At 31.2% G+C, this 25,417-nt stretch overlaps 4 protein-coding genes across 9 annotated transcripts; all 4 read left to right on the top strand.

The window, feature by feature from the left end:
- The first annotated feature begins 352 nt into the window (after positions 1-352).
- Positions 353-4,850, top strand: LOC8263021 (aspartic proteinase-like protein 1). Its single transcript, XM_015715929.2, has 10 exons — positions 353-860; positions 944-1,082; positions 1,219-1,466; positions 1,580-1,807; positions 1,896-2,034; positions 2,129-2,199; positions 2,282-2,381; positions 3,103-3,163; positions 3,252-3,323; positions 4,406-4,850. Exons 1-10 carry the CDS (start codon positions 562-564, stop codon positions 4,642-4,644), a joined length of 1,596 nt encoding a protein of 531 aa, XP_015571415.2. The 5' UTR covers positions 353-561; the 3' UTR covers positions 4,645-4,850.
- A 3,397-nt stretch (positions 4,851-8,247) lies between these two features.
- LOC8263022 (heavy metal-associated isoprenylated plant protein 24) lies at positions 8,248-9,329 on the top strand. Its single transcript, XM_015715980.3, has 2 exons — positions 8,248-8,596; positions 8,813-9,329. Exons 1-2 carry the CDS (start codon positions 8,440-8,442, stop codon positions 9,106-9,108), a joined length of 453 nt encoding a protein of 150 aa, XP_015571466.1. The 5' UTR covers positions 8,248-8,439; the 3' UTR covers positions 9,109-9,329.
- A 4,178-nt stretch (positions 9,330-13,507) lies between these two features.
- LOC8263023 (agamous-like MADS-box protein AGL104) lies at positions 13,508-17,415 on the top strand. Of its 3 annotated transcripts, XM_048370600.1 has the most exons (13): positions 13,542-13,629; positions 13,749-13,963; positions 14,357-14,410; positions 14,529-14,558; positions 14,663-14,681; positions 14,766-14,827; positions 15,000-15,027; positions 15,143-15,204; positions 15,309-15,408; positions 15,525-15,572; positions 15,677-15,804; positions 15,968-16,157; positions 16,787-17,415. In XM_048370600.1, exons 2-13 carry the CDS (start codon positions 13,779-13,781, stop codon positions 16,922-16,924), a joined length of 1,044 nt encoding a protein of 347 aa, XP_048226557.1. In that variant the 5' UTR covers positions 13,542-13,629; positions 13,749-13,778; the 3' UTR covers positions 16,925-17,415. The 3 variants fall into 3 exon arrangements, with proteins under 3 accessions (XP_048226558.1, XP_015571470.2, XP_048226557.1); XM_048370601.1 differs by having other exon boundaries at positions 13,508-13,963; positions 15,968-16,068; XM_015715984.3 differs by having other exon boundaries at positions 13,510-13,963.
- Positions 17,416-19,340: 1,925 nt separating this feature from the next.
- Positions 19,341-25,299, top strand: LOC8263024. 4 transcript variants are annotated; one of them, XM_048370597.1, is made up of 13 exons: positions 19,341-19,725; positions 21,416-21,609; positions 21,748-21,921; positions 22,018-22,233; positions 22,437-22,564; positions 22,644-22,743; positions 23,313-23,410; positions 23,504-23,599; positions 23,683-23,781; positions 24,115-24,229; positions 24,532-24,675; positions 24,790-24,908; positions 24,999-25,299. In XM_048370597.1, the coding sequence occupies exons 2-13, from the start codon at positions 21,490-21,492 to the stop codon at positions 25,087-25,089; spliced, it is 1,500 nt and encodes a 499-aa protein (XP_048226554.1). In that variant the 5' UTR covers positions 19,341-19,725; positions 21,416-21,489; the 3' UTR covers positions 25,090-25,299. The 4 variants fall into 4 exon arrangements, with proteins under 4 accessions (XP_048226554.1, XP_048226555.1, XP_015571469.1 ...); XM_048370598.1 differs by lacking the exon at positions 19,341-19,725 and having other exon boundaries at positions 21,137-21,609; positions 23,689-23,781; XM_015715983.2 differs by lacking the exon at positions 19,341-19,725 and having other exon boundaries at positions 21,137-21,609.
- The last annotated feature ends 118 nt before the right edge of the window (positions 25,300-25,417 follow it).

Below are 25,417 nucleotides of genomic sequence, written 5' to 3'. Positions count from 1 at the left end.
ATTCATTCTATATATATATATATAAAATAATTTAAATATTCTGATTCTATATATAAAATGATCTTAGATATTTTTATTTTTATTTTTTATAATTTATTTATTTCTAGTAATTTTTATTTTTATATTATTATTTTTAAAATGTAAAAACATAAATATTACATTAATTTTTAATTTTTGTTTATCATTTTAAAATGAGTTTTTATTTTATTTTATTAAATAGATTAAGAAGATAAATGAAGAAAAGTCGAATATTTGATTTTTTTTAATTTATTATTTGGATGTGCTAGAAGAAAAAGATTTTATTAATATTTTTCTTAATTCATTGAGAGACAAATATTTTAGAAAAGGCTGCGGCCTAGTATAGGTTTCTACTTTCCGCTATTCGACGCCAAAAAGACAACAATTCAAAAATCCCCATTATTGAACTCTCTCTCCTATCTCCCCTCTGCGCACTTCCCCGTCCGCGCATTTTAGCATCACCACCGCCAGACACACAAACTCATTCTCTGTATAATTAAAAGACACCACCTTTTGCTCTCTCTCGCTCTTATAGTGATAACGATGGCTCATCGTGAGCTCTTGTTTGTTATCTGCTTTTGTTTTCTGTCTAATCATTCTATTGGGCTTACATTCTCTTCGAAGCTCATACATCGTTTCTCGGAGGAAGCCAAATCGCTTTTGATTTCAGGAAATGATAATGTAAGCAGCCAAACATGGCCTAATAAGAACAGTTTTCAGTATTTACAGTTATTACTTGATAACGACCTGAAACGCCAGAAAATGAATCTTGGCGCTCAGAATCAATTGCTGTTTCCTTCTCTTGGAAGCCACACTTTCTTCTACGGCAACGATCTTGACTGGTGGGTTAGTTATTACACATTTAAGTCCTGTTTGTTTGGTTGCCAAGAAAATGAAAAATATATTTTTTTAAATGTGACTGCAGGTTACACTACACATGGATTGACATAGGAACACCGAACGTGTCATTTCTAGTAGCTTTGGATGCTGGTAGTGATTTATCGTGGGTCCCATGTGATTGCATACAATGTGCTCCTTTGTCTGCAAGTCTCTACAAACCTTTGGTATCGGAAAAGAGACTTAATAATTTATAATGTTGTTGTAGTAGTAATTTGAATTAATTTAGGGTTTTAGTGTTTTAATTTTGTAATGATTGATTTTGGCAGGTGCTCCTTGGTGGGGGCATCTAATTAAGTGCAGGATAGAGATTTGAGCGAGTATAGACCATCTTTATCAACTACAAGCAGACATCTTTCATGCAATCACCAGCTTTGTGAATTAGGTTCTCATTGCAAAAATCTCAAAGACCCTTGTCCTTACATTGCTGACTATGCTGATCCTAATACTTCAAGTTCTGGGTTTTTGGTTGAAGACATATTGCATTTGGCTTCAGTTAGTGATGATTCAAATTCAACACAAAAAAGAGTGCAAGCCTCTGTTATTTTAGGGTGGTTATATAGTTCTTGTTTTGTGTCATTTGTTACATTTCTTCTTTCTTTTTCTTTTCGTAAAGAAATTTACGGGTTAGTTTAGTTATTTTTTGTTTTTTTGTCTAATACAGCTGCGGTAGGAAACAAACTGGTGGTTATTTGGATGGAGCTGCTCCTGATGGTGTTATGGGTCTTGGACCTGGAAGTATTTCTGTTCCAAGTTTGCTTGCAAAAGCTGGATTGATTAGGAAGTCTTTTTCTCTCTGTTTTGATGTCAATGGTTCTGGGACAATTCTGTTCGGTGACCAAGGACATACATCCCAAAAATCAACACCGTTATTGCCTACACAAGGGAACTAGTATGACATCTTTCTAATTCTCCTAAATTAGTTCCTTTTCTTTTTCCATGTTTGTGCATAATGTAACTAGTTTCCTTAATTGTTTCAGTGATGCTTATCTTATCGAGGTGGAGTCCTATTGCGTTGGTAATTCTTGTCTTAAGCAATCTGGATTCAAAGCATTGGTTGACAGTGGTGCATCTTTCACATATCTTCCAATTGATGTCTATAATAAGATTGTGTTGGAGGTGCATATTTAATTCACAAAATGCAATTTTTTTTAAGGTTTTATTTTATTTTCCCTGTTATATGGCCTGAGAAGTAATTGTTTCCTGATTCCAGTTTGATAAACAAGTGAATGCCCAAAGAATCAGCTCCCAGGGAGGCCCATGGAACTACTGTTATAACACTAGGTGGGATTGTAGACTAAAAGTGGTTTGCAGGCCCTTTTTTGTGTTCATGTATGACTGAATTTCTGCTGTTTTCTTGGAGCAGTTCAAAGCAGTTGGATAATGTTCCTGCCATGCGACTTTCATTCCTTATGAACCAAAGTCTTCTAATTCATAATTCCACATATTATGTTCCGCAGAATCAGGTAGGCATCCTAGTTTCAGCTTCTCTATTTCTTTTAAATGTAAATTGTGGGAATATATAATCTAGGAAGTGTTAAATGCAATAGAGTTAGGGTACAGCAAAAAGAAATCGTAAAGGAAGAAAAAGTATTGGTTGATTTATGAACAGAACTATGGACAGTATGCATTGGTTTCTACGAACTTGTCCACCGCATGATAAACTGACAAGTGACCAGAAAGAAACTCGAGTCAAATGTTTTATTGGTAGCAAAGAGGTTGAGCTGGTCCAAGCTTGTAGCTAACTACCCCAGCTTTTAACCCACTTAATTTTTAATACCCTGAATATATGTGTTATTCATTGAGCTCTGTGAAAATTCTCCTTTTTGATGGTTTGTACTTGGTTTTATAACTTGGAGGTCCTAAGTCGGTACTAATCTCATTAGGATGGGAACTAGAGTTTTCATTTTATGGAGTAGGCAATTGTATGTCTTCTGGGCTGCAAACTTAAAAAGAAAAAACTCTCCTTTTACACATTTTTCTTGCTACCTGCCATAAACTATACATCCTGACATTTTCTTTTAGCAAATTTGACTGTATTCCGGAATCAAGTGGTTTGGGGTTGTAACTAGCAGTTGCAGGCACTCCTTTAAGTACTGCTGTTTATATGGTGACTCTGCAAAAACTCACATTATTACTTTGTTTTGAGAAATATCAGTTATCTGGACTTCTGTGGTGCTGGTGCAGGAATTCGCTGTATTCTGTCTAACACTGCAGCCAACTGATTTAAACTATGGTATTATTGGACGTGAGTGTTCCTTCCTACTCCTTTGGCTTTGCATGCTTGTTACTCTTCACAGTTTCTATAATGATGCTGATAACCATGTAAATTGCAGAGAACTACATGACAGGTTATCGTGTAGTTTTTGATATGGAGAATTTGAAATTGGGTTGGTCCAGTTCCAATTGTAAGTATCTTTTGTCTCCTTATACTGATATTTCTGGATACCTTAAATCACTGATTCTCAGAATTTTTAGTTCAAAATGCTTTTGAAAATTTTATATGAATTCTAGAATTGGATTCTATGTTGTAGAGGATTCTAGTGGAAAATTCAAATTATCTATCTTTATGATAGTGGTGAAGCCAGAATGTTAAGTTAATGGCGGCAATATATTACCATTTATGTTGTCTTGAAATACTATTAAAAATTAAGGGGGGCAATGCATATTATAAAGGGATAAAACTAAAATTAAAACTTATTTGGCGATGAATCTTCAAAGTTCATAGTGAAGCTCCATATAATCTTTACATTAACAAAAAACATTTTTCTTGTTTTCTGTAAGAAGTCTTCACACCTCAGTCTCTAGTTCTGGTTTGATTCCTTTCAGTTTCCACTAGAGTCCAGGGCATCTAGGTGATTCGCATAGCCCTCATTGGCTGAACCTACATACTGCATTCTCTTTTCTCATGAACCCTTCAACCATCTTCCTGAAGGAAAAGTGTCATGAAGCAAAGAATGAATTTTTAAATTTTTATGCTCTCTCTGAAGGATTTGTAATCCACGTGTAATGCTTTTATTGTGACTACCTTTATATTCTTTTCTATGAACTCTTCACGGTGACTTCTATATCATATTTGTGAAATGATAATAACATCAAATCATCGTGTTGAATGTGGATAAATAGCACTACCAAAATTATGGGTTGTTGAATATGTTGTCGTCATGATATTCTTTTAGCTATTTCTCTACTCTTTCCTTGAATATCAATGGGGAAGCATTGTTTCTGCTCAACAGCCAAACCTTTCTGCATACATAAACTCTGAAGTGTTGTTTTAGGATGTTATCATGGATTTGGGTTAGTTGTAGCTTTGTACTCATCCTGTACCTTTATTCATCCAATTTCCTTAGTGTATTGGCAATTCAATGAAAATTTAACCCATTATCAAAGTTTGCATAATTCAAATCATCTTTAAAAGAATCAGATTATAAGATTTTTTGGGTCTTTTATTGGCAGATTTGAAACTGTTATATTTTTGTGGCATCTGCAGGTAAAGATATAAGTGATGAAACAGAAGTGACTCTTGCACCATCTCCGAATGATCAATCACCAAACCCATTACCAACCAATGAGCAGCAGAGCGTCCCCAATAAACGGGGAGTTGCACCTGCCGTCGCGGGAAGGACTTCCTCTAAACACTCCGTGGCATCCCAGCATATTCCCTGCCTGCTCCATGTACTAAGTTCATTGCTATTGCTACTGCTTGTGTGTTTTGTTTTACCTAGCTAATTTCCTCAGTCTGTTTTACACCTTCTGTTTGTAAATCCCGTCTATCAGTGTGTAGCGCTTAGCTTACAATTCCAAGTCTTTCGAATCATGGTACTGGTTGGGGGTACGTAGGTAGAAAGATTCCTCATTTTCGTGTAGCTAGCTGGGTGTACTTTTGCATTTTTCTTTTTGCCGCTATAGTACAATCGTTCGGATTTTCTTGACCAGTCCATGGTCCAATGGACCACTAGTCGCATTGGCTACGGTCTAAGAAAGAAATTTCCCAATGTTGGGATCAAGAACTGAACATGAGCATGGAAACCGTCTATCCGAGTGTTTCCCTCCCTTCAGATGGTTGCAAGCTTGCAGGTATACGGAATCATGTTCATAGTATAGTAATTGCTAGCTTCCTTAAATTTGTACGTGAATAGGATTTGCCAAGTTTAATTTCATAGACTGTCGACTATGGAGGAAAACCTGGTAAAGTTAATGGTAGGATGTGGGTCAAGGCATTCAGGTATTAGGCTGATTCGCTGTCTGTCTATGCCAAGAATCAATAAATAGGGCAGTTTTCTTCACAGAAAGCCTTAGAGAAAGAAATGGATGCTCCAGGTGGCATATTGGTCTAAAGTTTTTGATCGTACAAATAGCTTTCGGCCCTGGGCTTGAGTGGATAATGAACTGAAAAAGGATACGGGGATCCAGCTGGTGAATCTTCTCAATATCTTTTTTTAATTTTTAACTCTTAATTTTAAAATTTTAAAAACATTTATATAAATTTTTTAGAAAAGGTATAGCTCAGAATTTAATTAATAATTAAATCCACCGAACAATTAAAAGGCTTTTTGTAGGATTTAAAGGGTGGAACCTGCAACATATAAACTGGGGTAAGGGTCAGTTTGTTTGGTGGTGGCATGTGGTGTCGAAGGGGGGTGTAGGTCAACATCGTTTGACAGCAACAGTCTCCTTGTTCTTCTCCTCTACCTGTTAGTATATTTCTTGAAAACAAGTGTTTATTGATATAAAAATTGTATCTCATGATCGAAAAGATATAACCCAAAAGAAAAAAAAGAAGGAAATTTGAGAAAAACTGAGAATGAGTAATATTGATGCAGAGATCGTGACTACATGAGTTTTATACTCGGAGAATCCTAAAGTCTTGATCGAAGCTTGCCATGACTTTGGAGAAGAATTGTGATGGTCGATCAACTTCATTTAAGTTAGCTAATTGGGCGGTGGACCAGTTTGTCTGGATCAATCTTTTATTTTTTATTTTTTTATTTTTTTCAGAAATTGCTTTTCTTTTTTCCATTTCTTTTTTAAACCATATTAAAAAAAAAAAAAAATTTGCTTCTCCAGAATTTTAGTTTTGAAATAGTACTTTTTTTTTTGAATTTAAAAAAAATAAAAATAAAAAACCTAACTAGCACTAAAAGAATTGTAATATTTATAAATTTATTAGTACATAGAAATCTGAATCGGGAAAACGGGAAAAGAGAAGTTATGGCTCGCCATCACTATTGAAATTCTAACACTCAAGAAAAATAGCTAATCTAATCCATTTTTAATGTTAGTTGAATTAATGAATGCATGTATATTTATATAGTCTAGAAATGACTACTTTTATAATAAATCATGCCATTCCGTATTTATTTGGGAACTTGTATATGTATTTTTTTATATATATATTCATTGGTGAATTTTTACTTTACAAAGTTCATTTGAATTCTTCCATCCAAGAGAAAATCAAGAAGAGTCTGTGTTGGACGCTGCAATGAAATATAATACCATTTTGTATCTGAAACAATTAAGTTAATCAGTTAGTAGCAGGATTAGTACCATACCAATTAATCGATCCAATCTCCAGACAATTGCTTAAATGATCCAATCTTTATTTATGCATATGCATTTATTATTTCCTCGTGACATCAATACTAGCCAGTCTATAAATTATAGTTATCATGGCCAGTAAACATTCAAACTTTTATATATAACTATAGTTCCTCCTACTTTATAACAAGAACTTGCCCTAATTAGCCCTAGAAAACCTGACAGTCGTCTGTGCTTAATTATTTTTTCTTCACAATTTATCTATATATATGACGAATTAGTGTTTTCTTGAAAGGATCAAAGAAAATTAAATTACCAGCAGTCATCAATGGATCCTAAAAACCCATTTCACAGAGGACGACTATTTGTTATTCCCCATTAAAAACTTGAAGAAAAAGAAAAGAAAAGCAGAAAGCTTCATTTTCATGGAAAGCATAAATAAAAAATCAAGAAAGATGGTGCTTTTAAACACTCTATCTTTTTAAGTTGGTGCCATTTGTCTCACAGCCACCAAACGCAATTTTGGGGCTTTCTTTGTTTTAATTTGTTCTCTATCTTATTCCCCTTTTCATTTTTTTTTTCTCCCTCTAAAGTCCCACTGCCCAATAATACATGCCCCCTTCAATCAACTATGCTAAGAAATCCACTACTGGACAACCACTGCTAAACAACACTACCCTCTGTTGGTACATTTTATTTCTGGGGTCTCCACGTGTACCCTTACTTTACCGTTTGATCATCATCTCACCACTTGTCTCTCTTGATCACTTGGAACCTGGCACCTGCTGATGCCATGCAATTCTATGTGACCCCATTTCTTGTTTTATTTTAATTTGCATGAACGTAATATATAATAATAAAAAAAAAAGAAAATGAATCTTCGATTGTCAACTTCTGAAAAAAGTTCTCTTCCACAAACGCTTCTTGTTTCCCTTCCAACTCCTCTGCTCTTTTTTACTTTTTATCTTTCGTGTGCGTAAAGCAATAATATTAAATGCTGCACCTAATCTTTCTAAGATAGTTTGAGTTTGATTTTTTGGAGTAGATCAAGCTTGATTAAGTTAGTTAAATCCTTTTATTCGAATTAAAGAAAGAAACCCTTTATTCAAACAAAGTCGTGAATTATAGTTCTATATGCATTTCAACTTAACTGTGTGCAAAATCAGCAATAATTATGTTAAATAGTTTACTAGCTTGAATTTTTTTTTTTTTTTTTTAAATAAGCTGTTTATGTAAATTTTTATTTAGAGAAAAAAAAAAGAGCAGGAAAAAAAAACGAAATTCCCTGTTTTTTGAGCTGAAAAGCTTTCATAAAATATAATTACATCCTAAGTTTATAAGGTAACGTAAGAATCTTAATTATAGTGAAAAATCAATAGTAAATAAAAATGGTGCATATCAACTATTAAATGTTCATGTATGTTTTCAACTTATTATATATTTATTTATTCTAAATATGAAGTAACAAATTTAGGATATAATTTTAACGAACGAATTGAATATGCATATATATGAAATGTGCCAATGTCTAACGAAGAGTTAATTGATAAAGCAAGTACATACTCAATCATGCATCCTTTAATACCTTTTCTCCTTTTCAAGTTTGTTACCTTGAGAAGTTAACAGGGGAATCTACAAAGGTACTGTTTGGGAAGTTTCTTGCAGTTTCCAGTAGAACCAGTTTTATCTTGTTTATTTATTTTTTTGTCTAGATTCACCCAGGATTTTTTAATTATCTTATTTATTATCTTATACATTTCCCTATCTATCTGGTTACTATAAAGCCATACAAGCAGCTCAGACCAAGAGTACCAGTGTGTTCTCTCTTTCTTTGTGAACTCATTTGCAAACTTTCTCTACCCTTTACACTTCTCTTAATCCAAATCTTTAACCTAAAGATTTACTTTGATATACTGATTCGATCCTTTATCTCTTACATTCTCTCAGTTCAAGAACTTCCTTCAATAGTACTCAAAGAAGCATAGAATGGGAGTTGCAGGCACTGTGGAATACTTATCTGACTTACTAAGCAGTGTCAAAAAACGCAAGAAAAAGAAGCAAATTCAAACTGTAGCACTCAAAATCAGAATGGACTGTGAAGGCTGTGCCCGTAAAGTCAAGAATGTCCTCTCCGGCGTTAAAGGTATATATATATATATATATATATATATATATAAATTAAGTTGCCTTTCATCTGTTAATGATCAGTCCATTATTTCGAAGGGTTAGCTCTTGAAGTCGCTCCAGGCGATAAGTATTTAAGTTTCAACCCTAGATAAGCAAAAGAAAATAATAATAATTTCTTTGTCTTAATTTGAGTTTTTCTGTAAAGGCTGTGTTTTTTTTTTTTTTTTTTCAGGAGCTAAATCAGTGGATATAGACTTGAAGCAGCAGAAGGCGACGGTGACTGGTTATGTAGAACCAAAAAAAGTATTAAAGGCAGCTCAATCAACAAAAAAGAAGGTAGAGATGTGGCCTTATGTCCCTTACACTTTAGTAGCAAATCCATATGTTTCTCAGGCTTATGACAAGAAAGCACCTGCAAATCATGTCAGAGCTGTTCCAGTCACCGCCACCATCACCGAATCCACCGTAGACGATCGGTATACGAACATGTTCAGTGATGAAAACCCAAATGCTTGCTCCATCATGTAGTTATCAATAATTAAGCATGATATATTGTATAGTAAATTAAAAAGATTTAATACATATATGTAATCCACGGTTTTGTCGATGTAATCAGATGATAATGGTTTTTTTCCCCTAAAAAAAATGTTGTTTAATTGTTTGTGGTAGACATGGAGGTTCAGATTTGGCTAATGTTATTGATAATGAAATAATGTGGGTTTCAACCGACAGCTATGCTTGTCTATAAATGGTGTGTCTTTTTTTTTTTTTTCTATTTTTATTTTTTTCTGGTTCTATTGGTGTTGGAAAATTCGTTCTACGTTAACATAATTTCCCTTTGAGCTCATTATGCATATATACAACTATCAAGGTTGGTTTAAGTCAAATGAAATAGCAGCAAATTGCAATAGTACATTTGTAATTATCTTTTGTTAATATATATTTTATTAATTTAATAATTTATTAGTTTGGTGTATAACTACATATTTAATATCACTTTGAATTTTACATATCTGATGTGGTTTTATCATGAAAAACAATGAGAAAGTTATGAGATTTTAATCAATAGCTTCAAGTGAGGCAACCCTATTATAATACTGCTCCTAAACTTAATTCTACTACTTGATTTTTATATTCCTTAGGAATGGTTTGAACCTAAGTTTCAAGATAAGTACTCGACGAGCTCTAATTTGCTGAAGATAGTTTAATTAATAATTGCTAAATGCGAAAAAAAAAAAAAGAAAAAGAAAAAGCAAAACCAATAGCTATTAAGGTTAAAAAAATTTCTCTCAACACATATATTGGATTGGCTACTATGTGCCACTCTTTTTCTGGATAGGGAGTTGTTTTTCTTGGCTCTCTGTCCATCTTTCCATGGATACATAAATAAATTATATTAATAAAGAATTCTATTTCTTATTGGAGGCTTAGAAAAGGCTTTGGACTATGTCACCGATAATTTTATGTCCTTTCTCTATCCTCACGTACCCACATTTTTTTAATTTATCAGTATTTAGTATACAAAAGACAATGAAAAAAATAACTATAAAATTTAAAATTTTTGTATTCTTTTTATTACAATTTAAAATATTTGTATTTTTTACTCAACAATTAGATGTAAGAATAACTTTTTCCAGATCCAGAGTCAAAAAAAGAAGAAAAAGAAATGCCATCACTGTTGAAGTGGATAAGATCGTTTGAAAGAAAGAAAAAAAGAAGGAAGAAAAGATTGTGAAGTTTTAAGAATAATAAAACTCTTTCTTGTTTAGGAGAAAACGAATAACTGACTGCTTTACACAGAACAATTACAAAAAGAAGCATAAACAAAAAGAAAAAAGGTAGTGACTTAGACTGGCAATCTTACACATAATTGTTTCTTCAGTATTATTTTAAAGTGGGAAGTTGCTTCCCTGACCCTGGAAACGAATTTAATTTCATCACCGACCATTTTGACAAACAGTCTGCTAGTCCAAATCTTTTAATTCATTTTAGATATCTTTATTCTATAGAAGATTTCACCGAATTTTATTATTAAATTTGCATGGTAAAGTATGTTCCTAGACAATCCAATCTCTCCTATGCCCATATATATATATATATATATATAATATTTTTGTTGCCTTCGTGGTATTGCTTGAAATTTCAATAAAATCTTGTCGTAAAAGTATTTTAATTATACTTTGGTTTTTATAACAAAACAATAGATAATATACTAAGTTTGCCTTTTCAGCTATCTGTCAATCAGACCATTCACTACAGGAATTTAGAAGAAGATAATGAAGATGCATGACTTGTAGTTTAATCTCAAGAATAAAACCCTAACAACAAGTAGAAACCAATATAAATAGTTCTTCCTATATATTATTATTATTATTATTTACTAGTCAGCTTAAAAAAAAAAACAAACATATTCTCTACAAATAAACCTTGATGGTTGACCTAATTAAAGATTGTTTAATTTGGTGGGTAACTAAAATGTTTTCTTGGAGGAAATTAAGTAACCTGAACATTCTAATGTGGAGGGATCGAAGTGGTCCTGCTGCATGCATGGCTTTTACCTATACGCGTCGACAATGTTGAAGAAAAGCTGGAGTTATACAGTAGAGATGATTAAGAATATTTTATTATTCATTCCAAAGTAGCTAAATTATTCTTTGAAAACAGCCATTTCATCACGTACACGAAATTGGCTTCTCTAAAACCTACCATTTGAAAATGATCGACCATGATGTCCGCTACTGTGTCCACATACCACCTCAAATCTTTGACCATATGATCATATCACTTGGAATAATTCTGTTTGATTAATTAAACGAATCACCAAATTCGTTGGTAAATATTAAAAAATTTAACTTGCTGTGGTAGATCATAAAATGTTAATATCTAGAGTTAGTTTTAATTAATTTAGAATTTGTCTCACATAATCCTTATAGGTGATAAAGTACTTTAAGGGTTTTAATACAACTGCATATCTAATGTTTAATGTTTAAATTTGAGACTTTAATTAAATTATAAAAAACTCTTACTATCTCATCTACGCGCTTTTTAATTGAAAATCTACTTTGAGATAATGTGTTGCAATACATTAATGTTATTGAGTTAATGATAAATTTAATATATGTATTGGGTTAATGATAAATTGTACGTATTTGTTTTTCCTTTTTAACCGAAGTATACATATTGTAGTTGAATTAAGAATCTAGTGTCTAGTGTTTAGAATATATATATATATATATCTGTATGAAGAATTACTCGTCTTAGAAAACTAGATGATACCAAATTTCCATGTTTGAAGTAGACTAACATTGTGAGTTCTCATTGCTGCCTTTATGTTTGATAGATTAGGTTTTATTGCATAATCTGTCAATTCCATAATCTAAAAAGGAAAGAGAACAAAGACTCGTAATAGATTTGACTAGCCCAAGATGTTGGGCTCGCATTTCCTATGGTGGACGTTTGTTTTTGCAATTGCAAGTACACAACAAGCTAATTCGCAGTTAATATCACATCTTGGGCTAATAATTAGACTGGGAAAGAAATTGAAATTTAGCCCAAGTATCTCTTTTTTCGATCAATGCCCAAGTCTCTTGAGCAAAATGAAATTGATGCCCAGTTATTATCAGGTAAATTGTATCCGGATAGCTATGAACTCTGTTATACAGAGACGACAAAATGCTGCAGCAGTAGAAATCAGACTGCAAAAGAAAAAAAAAAAAAGGAAAGCCATGACGATCAAAGAACAAAAAGGTGACAAATAAGTTATAACCTTGAGTGTAACTTCGTGGCCACAATCATATAAATATAATGTTTTCTTGTTTTCTTGTTGTCTTGTAACTCTTGATTACACATGTTTGCGTTGGATGACTTGTGTCGTACCCAACATGTTGCACGGATTCTGAACCATGATACAACTTCTATCGAGTTAAAACCAAAACTGTTCAGTGCCTCCAGGCTAGACTTTCAAACATATCCATCTCCGATAAGTACATCATTTTGCAAATTCACAACTAGCAATGAAAATGTGGAGGGTGTATATCGCACTTATCCTGACAAAATGTACTTTTGGATCTTAGCTGTTAAAATTTAGTGCGCAAACGGTACAGAACAAAACTTGGAGAAGCAAAACCTGGATGTTATTAGGCGATCACGTTGCACAGACGCCAAGAATGATCTAAAGAATTCGTTTTTCTTCCTAAAATTTTACAAGTTCCATGCAGAGTCAATGCAATCCAAAATGGTCAAAAAATACACAAGTAATGCTGCGGTTACTTTAAGCTCATTGTATGTCGTAGGCATTTAATATAATATGCAATCTCTAAAAATTTAAATAAAATGCTAATAAGAGACTATTCATTTTGATATTCTAATTTATATAAATTATAGAATATTTAAATTTTACTTTCTACAATCCATTAATATCGTGGAAATTTATTACTTTTACGATGAATGTAAAGAAATGGTTATTCATTATCGTGCAACTATAGTCGCTATATCTGATATAAATTAAGAGAAAAATAATAGTTAAATCAAATCAATTAAGAATTGGATTTTCTCTTCACTATATTTGATTAGATGGTTTAAATACTTTATGCAAGTTAACCTAAATCTATAATATTACCTATAGATTAATAATAGAAACTGAATATTATGGAACCGTGTAAGATAGTCATCAAATGGTTTGTATTAATAAAAAAATCAAATGGTTTGTACTAATAAAAACAAGTTATTAGTATCAAAGTCAAGGTAAGCAGTACAAAATGGAGGATTGAGAGGCTACCCCATATTGATCAAATAATAACAAGAATATATAACTAATGCAAAAGCCAATGCGAAGAGCCAAATGAGCCACAGCAAAATAAAATCAGTGCTCCTTAACCGCTAAATCTCCTCTTCTCACAGGCTGATGTTATATTATGACCCCTTCTTTTATGCACCCTTCAATCTGCCTCTCCATTTTACAACATTTCTCTTCTCATGAAAACCCTTTTCGCTTTGCCCATCTTTTTTTCTCTCTCTCATGTCGATCTAACAAATTAACCTTCTTTTAAGGTTCTTCTCGCGATCTATGCAAAAAAATTTATACATTTTTATTTTATAGAAGAATTTAAGTACTCGAATTTCAGATATTGTTCAATTCGAATTTCAAAAAGTAATAATATTGTATGTAGATAAATGTGTTGATAGACGAAGAATGAAAGATGGGTCGTGTTAAACTGGAGATAAAGAGAATAGAGAACACTACAAATCGACAAGTTACATTTTCAAAACGTAGAAATGGACTCATTAAGAAAGCTTATGAACTTTCTATCCTTTGCGATATTGATATTGCCCTTATCATGTTCTCTCCTTCTGGTCGTCTTAGCCATTTCTCTGGCAGAAAAAGGTGATTAATTTTTTTTTTTCTTTTATCATGTAATTTTCTGGATTTCCATTTTCTTTAATAATTCCTCAAAGTCTTGAATTTGCATGCTTTTATTTTTTCCTTGATTTGATTAGGTTCATTTTTATTCTCAATTAAAGGCATCTCTTCAACAATAAATTAAAAGAACATGAATTAGAGTCTTTGTACTGTTGCATCACATAATTTTTCACTGCGAGCCTAGCTGGAGATTAGGATCTTTAATTTGACTATACTTTTAAATAACAGGTTGATTAAGTTCTATTGTTAGGGACTGGGATCCTTAATGAATTTGTTGCTTTACTGATTTATCTTTCTTCAGAACAAGATTATGGCTAGAAAATAACAATTAGTTTGATCTTAATGCTTGAAAACCAGAATTGAGGATGTGTTTGCTCGTTATGTTAATCTCCCAGACCAAGAAAGAGAACAGTACGTATGCTCTTAATCAATTATTTTCTTGAATATGTCATTTGTAACGTTGTAATTATTGTTCATCTCAATTAACTGGATTAATTATTTAAACTTACATAATAATCTTCTGTTGCAGTGCTTTATATCCTGAACGCAGCAGGAATCCGTAAGCTCCCATAACGTTTCTGTTGATTTATTCACTTTTCTTTTGTTTGGGGGTCTGCATATGGTTTACTAATATAGATATTTATTTAATTCTTTTTGCTGCAGTGATTTTCAAAACAAAGAGGTAAAGCAGACTATTTTCAATAATTTCTATTCCCAATTTCTTCTTCCTTGGTTAAATAATTACAGTATGTTTTACCTGATGCAGTATTTGCTAAGGACCTTACATCAACTTAAGAGTGAAAACGATATTGCTCTTCAGCTTGCCAAGTTGGTCTATTCTTCTCAGCTCCTCTCTTCATATATATTTCTTTTCCTTTTTTTTTTTTCTTTTCAGTTTACCAATATGATTTCTTGGTGCAATTTCTTCTCCTACTTTCTATTCTTAATCATTTACCTCTTTTTATGTTCTTATTATTCATACTGAACGCTGGAAAAAAAGTCCGACAGCCATTAACTCCGATGTTGAGGTACTTGAAAAATTATAAATTAAATTTCACTCATTATATTAAGTTTATATTTCTTATATCAATGATTTTTTTTTTTCTTTGAGTTTCGATTAATTTTGTTAATGCCCATTGCTAGGAGCTCCAACAAGAAGTTACTAGTTTACAACAACAAATCCAGATTGCAGAGGAACAAATAAGGTCAATTAAGTTTTACAGAAGACAATTGAGCTTTGAATTCTAATATCGTAGTTGCTAAGTGAGGATTCATTTTAATCTTTTCTGGGTCCTTGTTGTATATATAGAATATATGAGCCCGACCCACTAAAATTACCGTCATTAGGGGAGCTAGAATCCTGTGAGAAAAATCTTGTCGACACCTTGACGCGTGTTATGCAAAGAAAGGTTCAAAGAACTCTTTAACTTTAATTTTATATTTCTTTCTCGGTTAATTTTATTATTATTATCTTTTCTAAGATAAGCTTATATGATTTAACTCAATTATTTGTTATGTGTTGCAGGAATTTTTATTGAGTAACCACCTGTCTTATGATCCATCTAGCATGCAGGTGATATTGAATTAGAGCTTAGCGGATTACTGTAAGAATCATTGTTGGTGATGCAATTTTATTGACATCAATTAACTTGGATGTTTTCCATGGATTTACGGCAGGGCATTCCAAACTCTTTCGAAAACGATGTTATTGGATGGTTGCCTGACGGTAGTCAAAACCATGCCCAAATGTTGCCTACTCCTGCTCCTCAAATCTTTGATACCTCTGCCTCTTTGAATAACTTAAGGTGTGTTTTTGTCCAATCTCGAATCATCACATCTTTGTTGCAAATCGAATCAGTAACTTAATTTCGTGAAAAGTTATATAGGATTAATAAACAGTTAGATACGCGTCAAATCTTGAAATGGGATTTTAGTTAATTGAATTGGTTGTTATATTATGTAATACAGAGATATATCATCAACAATGTATGATCCACTGTTGCAAGGAAGCAGCTCAAATGGAGAGACACATAGAATGAGAGAATGCCATGTCACAAACCCTAACGATGGTAATTTCTCGCCTTGGCCTCAGCTGTATACCTCCACTGGCCTCAATTCCACCGCTATCTCATCCTCTTTATACCCTCATCAACTTCAGGTCATTTTCTTATTTATATATTTTCTTTTAGACCTAATAGTCTAAACAATTCAAACGTTTACAAAATTTTATTATTTTAAATAATTCTTTAAACATTATCAATTTATTCACGATTTAGCAAATTAAGTGCAATTTTAGCTTAATTGAATTATTTATTAAAATTAAGCAACGTAAACAGTGATATGAATGCTAATTAGAAAATAAAAAATTGAAATTAATAGTTCATATTATAACATTATTTATACATATTATTTAATTTTAAATTCTCATTTCTTAAACTGCGTCCATATTATCGTTCATATTGCTTAATTTTGACTAACAGCTTAATTGGCTAAATCATAACCAAATTCACAATTTTAAAAAAATTGATTAAAACAATAAACTATCGTAAAAATTTAAATTTTTTAGACTATTAAACTCTTCTTTTACTATAGAATTAAATTTATTTGTAAAAGTTTAATATTATACCACCTTTGATTTGACTATTATAAAAATAATAAATTTCTATTCATATTTGACTATCTCATCATTTTGCATAAATAATTAAACCGTTGAAAATTATTTCATATAACGATAAAAGTCAATTTTTTTAAATTATTTTTACTCTTTTTTTTTTTTCCTATAATCAGCACGGAATGGTGGGACCAAACATTCCAGATATGATGCCACGTGAGCAAATGGAAATCCCAATGGATGCCGAACATGTACATATGGAGAATGTAGCTGCAAATTATGAGAATAATAAAGTTCCTCGACTTAACGGCTAATAATAAGAATTAAAATTAAAATTAGAAAAAAATAATTAAAAAAAAAAAAAACAAATGAAGGAAATTTCACGTTCCTTTTAGTTCCTCACTTGCTGTGCTGATTTACTTTTATGTAATTCTATTTTTCTTTCCTTAATCTTTTGTATATGATGAATTGGTAATAGCTATATACGTATAGTTATCAAATAAATAAATAAATATTACTCTTTTGAAGAGTATCAATCTGCATGCATTCATGGCAATGGGCCCTTTTGTTTTCCTTATGGTAAGAACGCAATCAGATTGTGTTTCATAATACAATATCGGATAAGAAGAAGCTCTTCTTCTTGATATTTACACAGAGCTACCGTATGGCTGAAGGCCATTAACATTCCCCTTCCACAGCCAAGAATCCTCAAAATATAGTAATCCAAACTATATTAGTTAACCTTTTACTATTTTGCATAGAAATATTTGCTCAAGTATTCCTTTTCTTCATTGATTTTTTTTTTTTTTTTGCAAGGGTGTTTCTTTTCTTTTTTTATATTAATTAGTAAATAAATATTAAAATACTTTTTGAGAAATTTTATGATTCTCCGCTGTTGAAATGTTATTTTATATTTCTCTATTATGGAGGTGTTAAATTTTTTGCCGATAAGATTGGTGAAGAGAAAGAAAAAATTTAATCCATTTAGATAATTAGATTTATTAAAAAATATTTATAAAATTAATATACAACTTAGTGCTATTAAATGGAGCATCTACTGTTTGTCAATATAATTATTAAGAATAAATTTCTTTACATGTTTGTTATTTATTTTTATTTTTATACTAAAATACATTTATTAATTTTTAATAGTAAAATATTTATATATTTTAAAAAAAAATTTCTGCTGATGCATTTCATCGGTCATCATACATCATACATAGTGATTAATGCTTATACCTGTTTAATAAACTAAGGTTGGTTCGCAGCAGTAGTCGAACTGTTGAAGAAAAATAAAGTAAAAGTAAAAAATAATTGTACATTTTTTTTTTCTTTAAAATATATACATATGTTTTTAAAGGAATAAATCATAGAAAGAAAGTTTTGAGATCCGAGCATTAAATTTGAAAATCCATTTAGATTATCCAAAAAGATTACATTGCATGTATTTCTTTATTAATCATCACTAACATCTGTTTTTTGTTAAGAGAAAGGAACTGTATTTCGAAGACAAATGGGCATATAAATACACTGAGAAGCAAAGCATGGGATTCACAGTCAGCCTATCATAAAGCAACAAACCTACAACTAATTCTTTTACAATTTGACTCCCTTTTATTTATTTTATTTTTCTATTAACATTCTTCTGCTCCCTCACTAGAAATTTAGAAAAAGAAAATTGACTTTAATGGCGTTGCATTTAAGAAAATAATTTCAACTTTTCCATATAATTGAAAATAGAAGATATAATTGTGGGAAAAATGTAAAAGAAAACAAAGTGGCCCTAATTAGTTTCAACACCATCTATATATCTTAAATTTAGTGTATATATCGTAATTAATAAAAAAAAATTATACTTTAGTATTGAATGATTGATACATTTTTTATTATTTAAGACTAATAAATATGTGTCAATTATTTACTAGTTTAGTATATAAATAAAGACATACATCAAACACATAATAATTTTAACAAATAGTAGACTAATTGTTAATTTCATTAGCATATTAAAATTAAAAACATGCACTAACTAATTGCACTCACAATTTAGAATCCTTATTGGTTGTTTGTCCTCAGGGAATAATAAGTCTAAAATCACATGAAATTCCTTTCATTAAATTATAAAAAATTGGTAACATTGATAACTAGATTTTCTTTTACTTTTCTATATCAAATATTAAAATTAGTTCCCCTCTTATATAAAAAATAAAATTGTTCTGATATTCGAAAAGGAGTTCGAAGAACGATATGTATATTAACATATTTGAAAACCAAGTTAGAGCCAATAAGGTAATTAATAGTTTTATTGGTATTTTCATTTGCGGGAAGTTTCCGGTTTGAGTTTTTTTCAACTATTATTAATGAAGGTTTTTTTTTATAAAAAAAGTGTACATTAGAGAATAAAAATTGAAGAGTTTTCTTATTCAATAATTTTTATTTAAAGAAAGATGTATGTAATAAGTAAAATATTGAGTCACATATTTTTATTTAAATTTTTCTTAACCATTCTCTATATATTATACTTTATTATTAAGAAGTTATATAAATAGAACAATTATAAAATTTAAAATTTATATTAATCTCTTATTCGTAAAGTATAAAACACTCAATACCTATCACTCATTTAACTGTTGCGACAATAAATAAATAAAAGGTTTTATATTATTGTTATTATTTTCTAGCTATAAATAGGGTTCTAACTTCTCATATCTTACCAGGTAACAAAAGAGATTCTACATCTTTTAGTCACCTAGAATACAGACCCATCACTAGCATTTCCTTTTGTATTTTATGCCCACATTTTGTCATCACCTTCTATCTTCATCTCCTAGTTAGCAAGCATCATTTTCTCTGATTCTTATGCTACTCATCAGCATCCACAACTCTATCCATGCATCTTTAAGAAATCAAAACCAGAATTAGAAAGAGAAGAACAGATAACTAGCTAGCTAGCTAGCTAGTCATAAGGAAAGTATATATATTTTCCAGCTTATTTCTACTTTATTTTTGAGATTTTCTAATGCAAGTTGAGCTACTCATTCTCCAATTTTTTGCTTGATTGATCTGTTATAATTTAAATACAGGTCTGTGCTTGCATTGATAGAAGATTTAACAGGTGAACTATATCTATAAATCTCGTTGCTAAGGTCACTTGGGTTTCAAATTTTTTGTTTAACCTTTGATTTTCTTTTCGGATACTTCAACCTTCGATTTTCAGTTACATATGAAAAATACCAATTCTAGTTGCGATTTTGGTTATTTTCTCAGACCTCTCACTTCAATTCTTCTCTCTTAATCATTACATATATCTATTTGTCTAATCCTTGCATGCAAGAACTGCTAAACATATTCATGATTTTTCAGTCATTCTAATCTTGTCAGAACACTCTTCCCTTTTTTCTTTTTCATATTTTATAGAACAGGAGTTTCAAAGTTCAAAGAAAGAAAGAAAGAAAATTGATCTTTTTGTATTATGACCCTTGTTTAGCTTTGTCAATTTTTTTTTAAAATAAAATATTGGGACCCTTGTTCCTCTAGGTTTTACCCATTTTTAGCGAATAGAATAGAATCAGACATCATTACTGTTTTCGTTTGTTTTCTCGTTTAGGTTGCTGATAGTTTTAAGGAGAGATAGGTCCACACTAAAGTACTTTCAATTCTTTTTCAAAGTCAAATTTTCTTTTTCCAAAGTCAAATGACTCCTCATAGAAAAATCAGTTATATCATGTTTATATAAATTATTAGATATCAAAATTCAGCACATATGTTAGATATGTTATTTTATATTATTTATAAAGATACGACGAGGATGACACGTAACTTTTTATATAAATTTATATAAAGATACGATAAAAATAAGATATACATTATAATTATGCAATGATCCGTACTGTATTTATAATAATTTATAAAATATACATCATAATTATGCAATGATCCGTACTGTATTTATAATAATTTATAAAATATACATCATAATTATGCAATAATCCGTACTGTACTTATAATAATTTTTAAAAAGTTTCGCGGGCTAAAAGTTTAAATTCTTTTTATGTAATCTGTACTGTATTTATAGTAATTTTTAATAATAAATTTCGCGGGTTAAAAATTTAAATTCTTTTTCTGTAATCCGTACTGTACTTATAGTAATTTTTAATAAATTTCGCGGGCTAAAAGTTTAAATTCTTTTTCAGTTTTCTTTCTTTTAGATAGACTTTCCATATTAGCTATAAAAAATGGTAATAACTAATTTTCAATTTCATTCTTGCAAGTTAAAAATTTATTCACTCAAACCTAAAGGAATAAAATCTGTTATAGTAATTAAATCATCCATGCCATTTATTTCGTTGGTGGAAGTTGCTAGAAAACTTAAACTCTACCTTTTATGATTTCCTAACTTGAAGTTGCATATGAGGAAAAACAAAACATCATATATATATATATATATATATATATATATATATATATATATATATATTTATAATAATACTCATTTTATTAATAGGATGCTGAACCACCCAAAGACATCAGGCCTCCCGAATACATCATATATAAACTGAAATAATGGCCTTTAATTCATTTATGAAATATATAATGTATCTCTTTTAGAAAATTAAACAGAAAACGAAGGAGAAAATGCTACTATCTCTTATATATACTTAATTTGACGAGTGAAGCATACGCATCAATTACCAAGGTCTCTCTCATTACTTCCAGCCTAGTGTACATGTAATTAAGTTAAGATTTTGTTACTTATTTAGAAGCTAATTTTGAATTTCTTTTTTGTGATTACTAATTTTCTTCAGGGTATTCTGTCAACCATTTCTTTTGGGGAAGCATTTTGCTAATTGAGTTGTGAGGATTTGTAGAATCAGAATTAATGGAGGGTGAACCAACTGACCAACAAGAATTTTCTTTCGAGTTTTTCTGGAATGATGTTAATCCGTTGACTAGCAATGATGGTGCCCAACTTTCTCCGATACCTACAAATTTCTCAAACGTCTGTTTTTTTTTTTTTTTTTTTGTCTTTAATCCTGTCGTGAAAACAACTTATCTTCTCGTTTCATGTTTAATCAAACTCGATAAATATTGCTGTTTAGATTGCTTTTAACATTTGAGAAGTGATCTTATGTATCAGGAGCTTGGGGAGCTAGGATCATCATGTGTTAGCAATGCGCCTGCACTGAATCAAGTAAACCCCAATCAGAATCTCGCACCATCTATAAATGGCGATGGACAACTTCTGGATTCAGCTCAAGATGCTCTAAATTGGGAACCCTCATTTTCCTCGTCATCATTCTATTCTCCGTTGGTAGTACAATTCTTCACTCTAACTCGGTGGTTTTCATGCATGTATATAATCATAGATTATTCAGCATTATTTAGTTAATGGTGATCTCATGCGCAGGAGAACCCACCATTACAAGCTGCAGGAAGCTTGTCAGGAAGTGAGGATGTGAATGGCGAAGGAATCACATTTCTTTCAGTCGTCGATGATCCAATTTTAACACCAATTTTGGATTTGGAAACACCCTCGTTTAGTCCTCCAGGGCCACCTCAGCCTTTTTTTCCAGGATCTCCCTCGTTTACTCTTCCAGCACAAGCAACTTACCCTCCCGCAACGGTATGCGAACTGCTTGATTAGGCTAATGTCATTCTAGTATTTTCCTTTTTTTTTTTTCTCGAGTACATTAATGTATTTATTAGGCTTTTAATTGGGTTTGAACTGGTAATCTTATATTTCTCGTACTCCAGTGCCATTGTGTCGAAAATGATTGATTGATTTTAATGTATATTAATCGCTATATATATGGTTTTGATTTTCAGGTGGAAATGGTTCTGGAAAATGGATTGATTCAATCATTTCCTCCTGAAGAAGAAGATGTTAATTGGATGAATCTCGATGGATTTAACAATTTTCAAGATCAAATTGGCTTCCAAAATGAGATTCTCTCGTATAGTCTAACATTAATTTCTTAACAAAACATTACAAATGACTTCATTTTTCTTTACATGATTTTTCACTTTATCTAGGCCTCAAACGAACCAAATCGGTGTTGATCAATATGGAGAATATCTTGCATATGATTTTCCGCAAACACCCATCGATCAACCTTCATTTTCTGCGAACCAAGTTAGTATATTTGTTAATTTTTCTAATATGTTTGCTTCATTGAAGTTTTTTTTTTTTTTTTGTAATATAATGATATATATAATTACTGAAATTTGTATTTAGTTTTATTTTAATTATAAATTTTTTTATTTATTCCGTTCTAATCATTCTATTTTAGTTATATTTTAATTTAGTCAGTTTTATAAATGATAGATGGGTATGTCTTAAAAATAGCAAATGAAAAAAAAAATTAAAAATTAGACATGTCAGTATCAATCCTTATTAAAAATGTGATTAAATTGTGATTAAAATTAAAATTAAACAACTAAAATAAAATAACACAAAAATTAAATGCAAAATTAGTGATCGTTTTATTATTACTTCCTTATTTGGTGTATAATTGCACTCGACTCTGCAATAGAACATGCACATACGGTGTTCATATTCTCTTAACAATTAGACAAAAACTATTTAACAGCTAATCATTTTAGAGAATGTTATCATCAGCATTGTGCTTATGATTTCTCTGAATCAATTCTCCTGAATATGTACTTAATTTGGCTATGTTGAAATTATTTTATTGTGAGCAGACATTGATAGGAGATGGAGTGCCACCATGGACGAACCAACAACAACCATATTGGCCCTCACTTAATAATACTCCTTACATGCCATCAACTCCATTAAGGTAATTAACAAACTATACTCATCATTGTTTAACTTATGATGGAATGTTCTAAACATATATGACATCAAATGAAACACTCCTATGTTCATTTAGGCCCCAGCAGTTGCCAAATCAACCACAATATAATCAAGTCCCTGGAATAGAAAATTTCTACTCTCCCCAGGGTGGTGGTCCTTCTATGAATCCTAGGTATTTAAACTAAGATTTGCATTTTTGCTCTGGGAAATTAGTTAGTATATAATTAACAGGGTGTATGTTGAATGGTGTTGAAGTTACAGGCCCCAGAATTTGCCATACCAATTTGATCAAGTTCCAGTGCCGACCAGTATATATGATCCGACCATGCTGCCAGACCCTTCTCTATTTTTAAGGTATTATGCTCTAAAATAAGTTTCATATTGCTAGTGATTACTCTTAAAAGAGAAAAAGGAGAAAATCTTGTTATAGCTTCGTGTCGAATGAATACTGAATTTAGGCCCCCATAATTTGGTCACCAACATCAAGGACAGAGAGCGCCTGGTGAATTGTTTTAGTTCCTAAAAATGCTTTCAGAATCAGCTTTTTCTGATCGTGGTCATCAAATCAATCAAGCTGCATGCTGTAATAGACATACAGCAAGTTTCCATTTTTAACAATTAACTAATCCTTAATTTATAATTTGCTCCTTTTCGTCTTTGTCTTTTTTTTTTTTTTGTGTGCATCAGGCCACAGACTGGTCAACATCAAGGACTGCAGAATCAAGATTCTAGTGCCTCAAACCCTAATCTTGATGCTTCCCAGCAAACTCAACTCTTAAGTTCAGAAACTCATCATGATCAAGTATGAATCTTGGTTACATATGTCAGTTGTACATTATTGCATATTAACTTCTTCTGCATTATTTCTTTGTTGAAGACTTAATGAATACATTATTGTTGTAAATGGGAAACCAGAGATAAGTACACATAAGTTGCACCATTAGGAAACCACAAATGGGTAACTGCTGTCTTCTTCTTCTGTTGGCCAGCTTTAAATGGTTTTGAACATTTTTCTTTTCCTTTTGCCATTAGTAAAATATCTGTCAGTAATGCTAGATGTTCAAATTCTTACAGAGCACACTTCTTGCTTTGTACTGTTCTCAGAATGGAATTCTAGAAGAACATAGTGGTGGAAAGAGCATAATTAAAGTTGGGGATGGTAAGAGCATATTCGAAATTGGGAATGGAAATTGCTTTGAAGTTGAGGATACACTATCATCATCATCTACATCTAATAAACGCTCAAGGGTAATATCAACTACTCCTTTCAAAAATGTTAAACAATTCAGTCCTTGATCATTTTATATATATTATGAAGAAAATGTAACAAAATGTCTATGATTTCTTTTTCTTCTTGTGCAGGTAGAATTAACAACTAGAGAAAACAATCGACCAGCGTCACGACGTCAGCGAGTGAATTGGATGGGCACCCAAGGCAACCAAGAAGGGATGTCTTCTGTTTCTGTTCATTCTAATTCAAGGTTTGTTGTTTCGATTACTAAGTAAGTACAGTGTTGTCTGCTAGTCATATCTAAACTATCTAATAATTAAAAGGGTGTCTTCAATTACAGGTCAACGTACAGAAACTCCAACTATGATCCATTGTTTGAAGGGATTGGCTTACCTATTGACCCTCATCTGCGAATGTTTTCTTTGATATAGTTTCTTGGCACTTGATGCACAAGGGCTATGGAGATATATTTGAAGGGAAATAGTTACAACAATTCCTAATTGCTTTTTCAGAAGAAAAAGAAAAATTTAGACTAATGATGCTTTAACAAGAGGGTCCATGCAGTAGTTCAAATTCCCTCTGATCAGCTGTAATTTGAACTTGTACGTGGTTACATTATATATATCATTGGTTTTCAACTCGTTGTCTGGATATGAATTTCTATAGCTGGAACCTTAATCTGTCTAAAACCTTAATGTACATTTATTGTGTCTCATACGTTGGATCAAGAACTTGAACATGAATTATGACATACATGAA

Source organism: Ricinus communis, chromosome 2, assembly GCF_019578655.1.
Source record: "Ricinus communis isolate WT05 ecotype wild-type chromosome 2, ASM1957865v1, whole genome shotgun sequence".
In the NCBI taxonomy this organism is placed as follows: Eukaryota; Viridiplantae; Streptophyta; class Magnoliopsida; order Malpighiales; family Euphorbiaceae; genus Ricinus; species Ricinus communis.
Note: the sequence above shows the minus strand (reverse complement) of the source record. Positions and strands in the feature narration are given on the sequence as shown.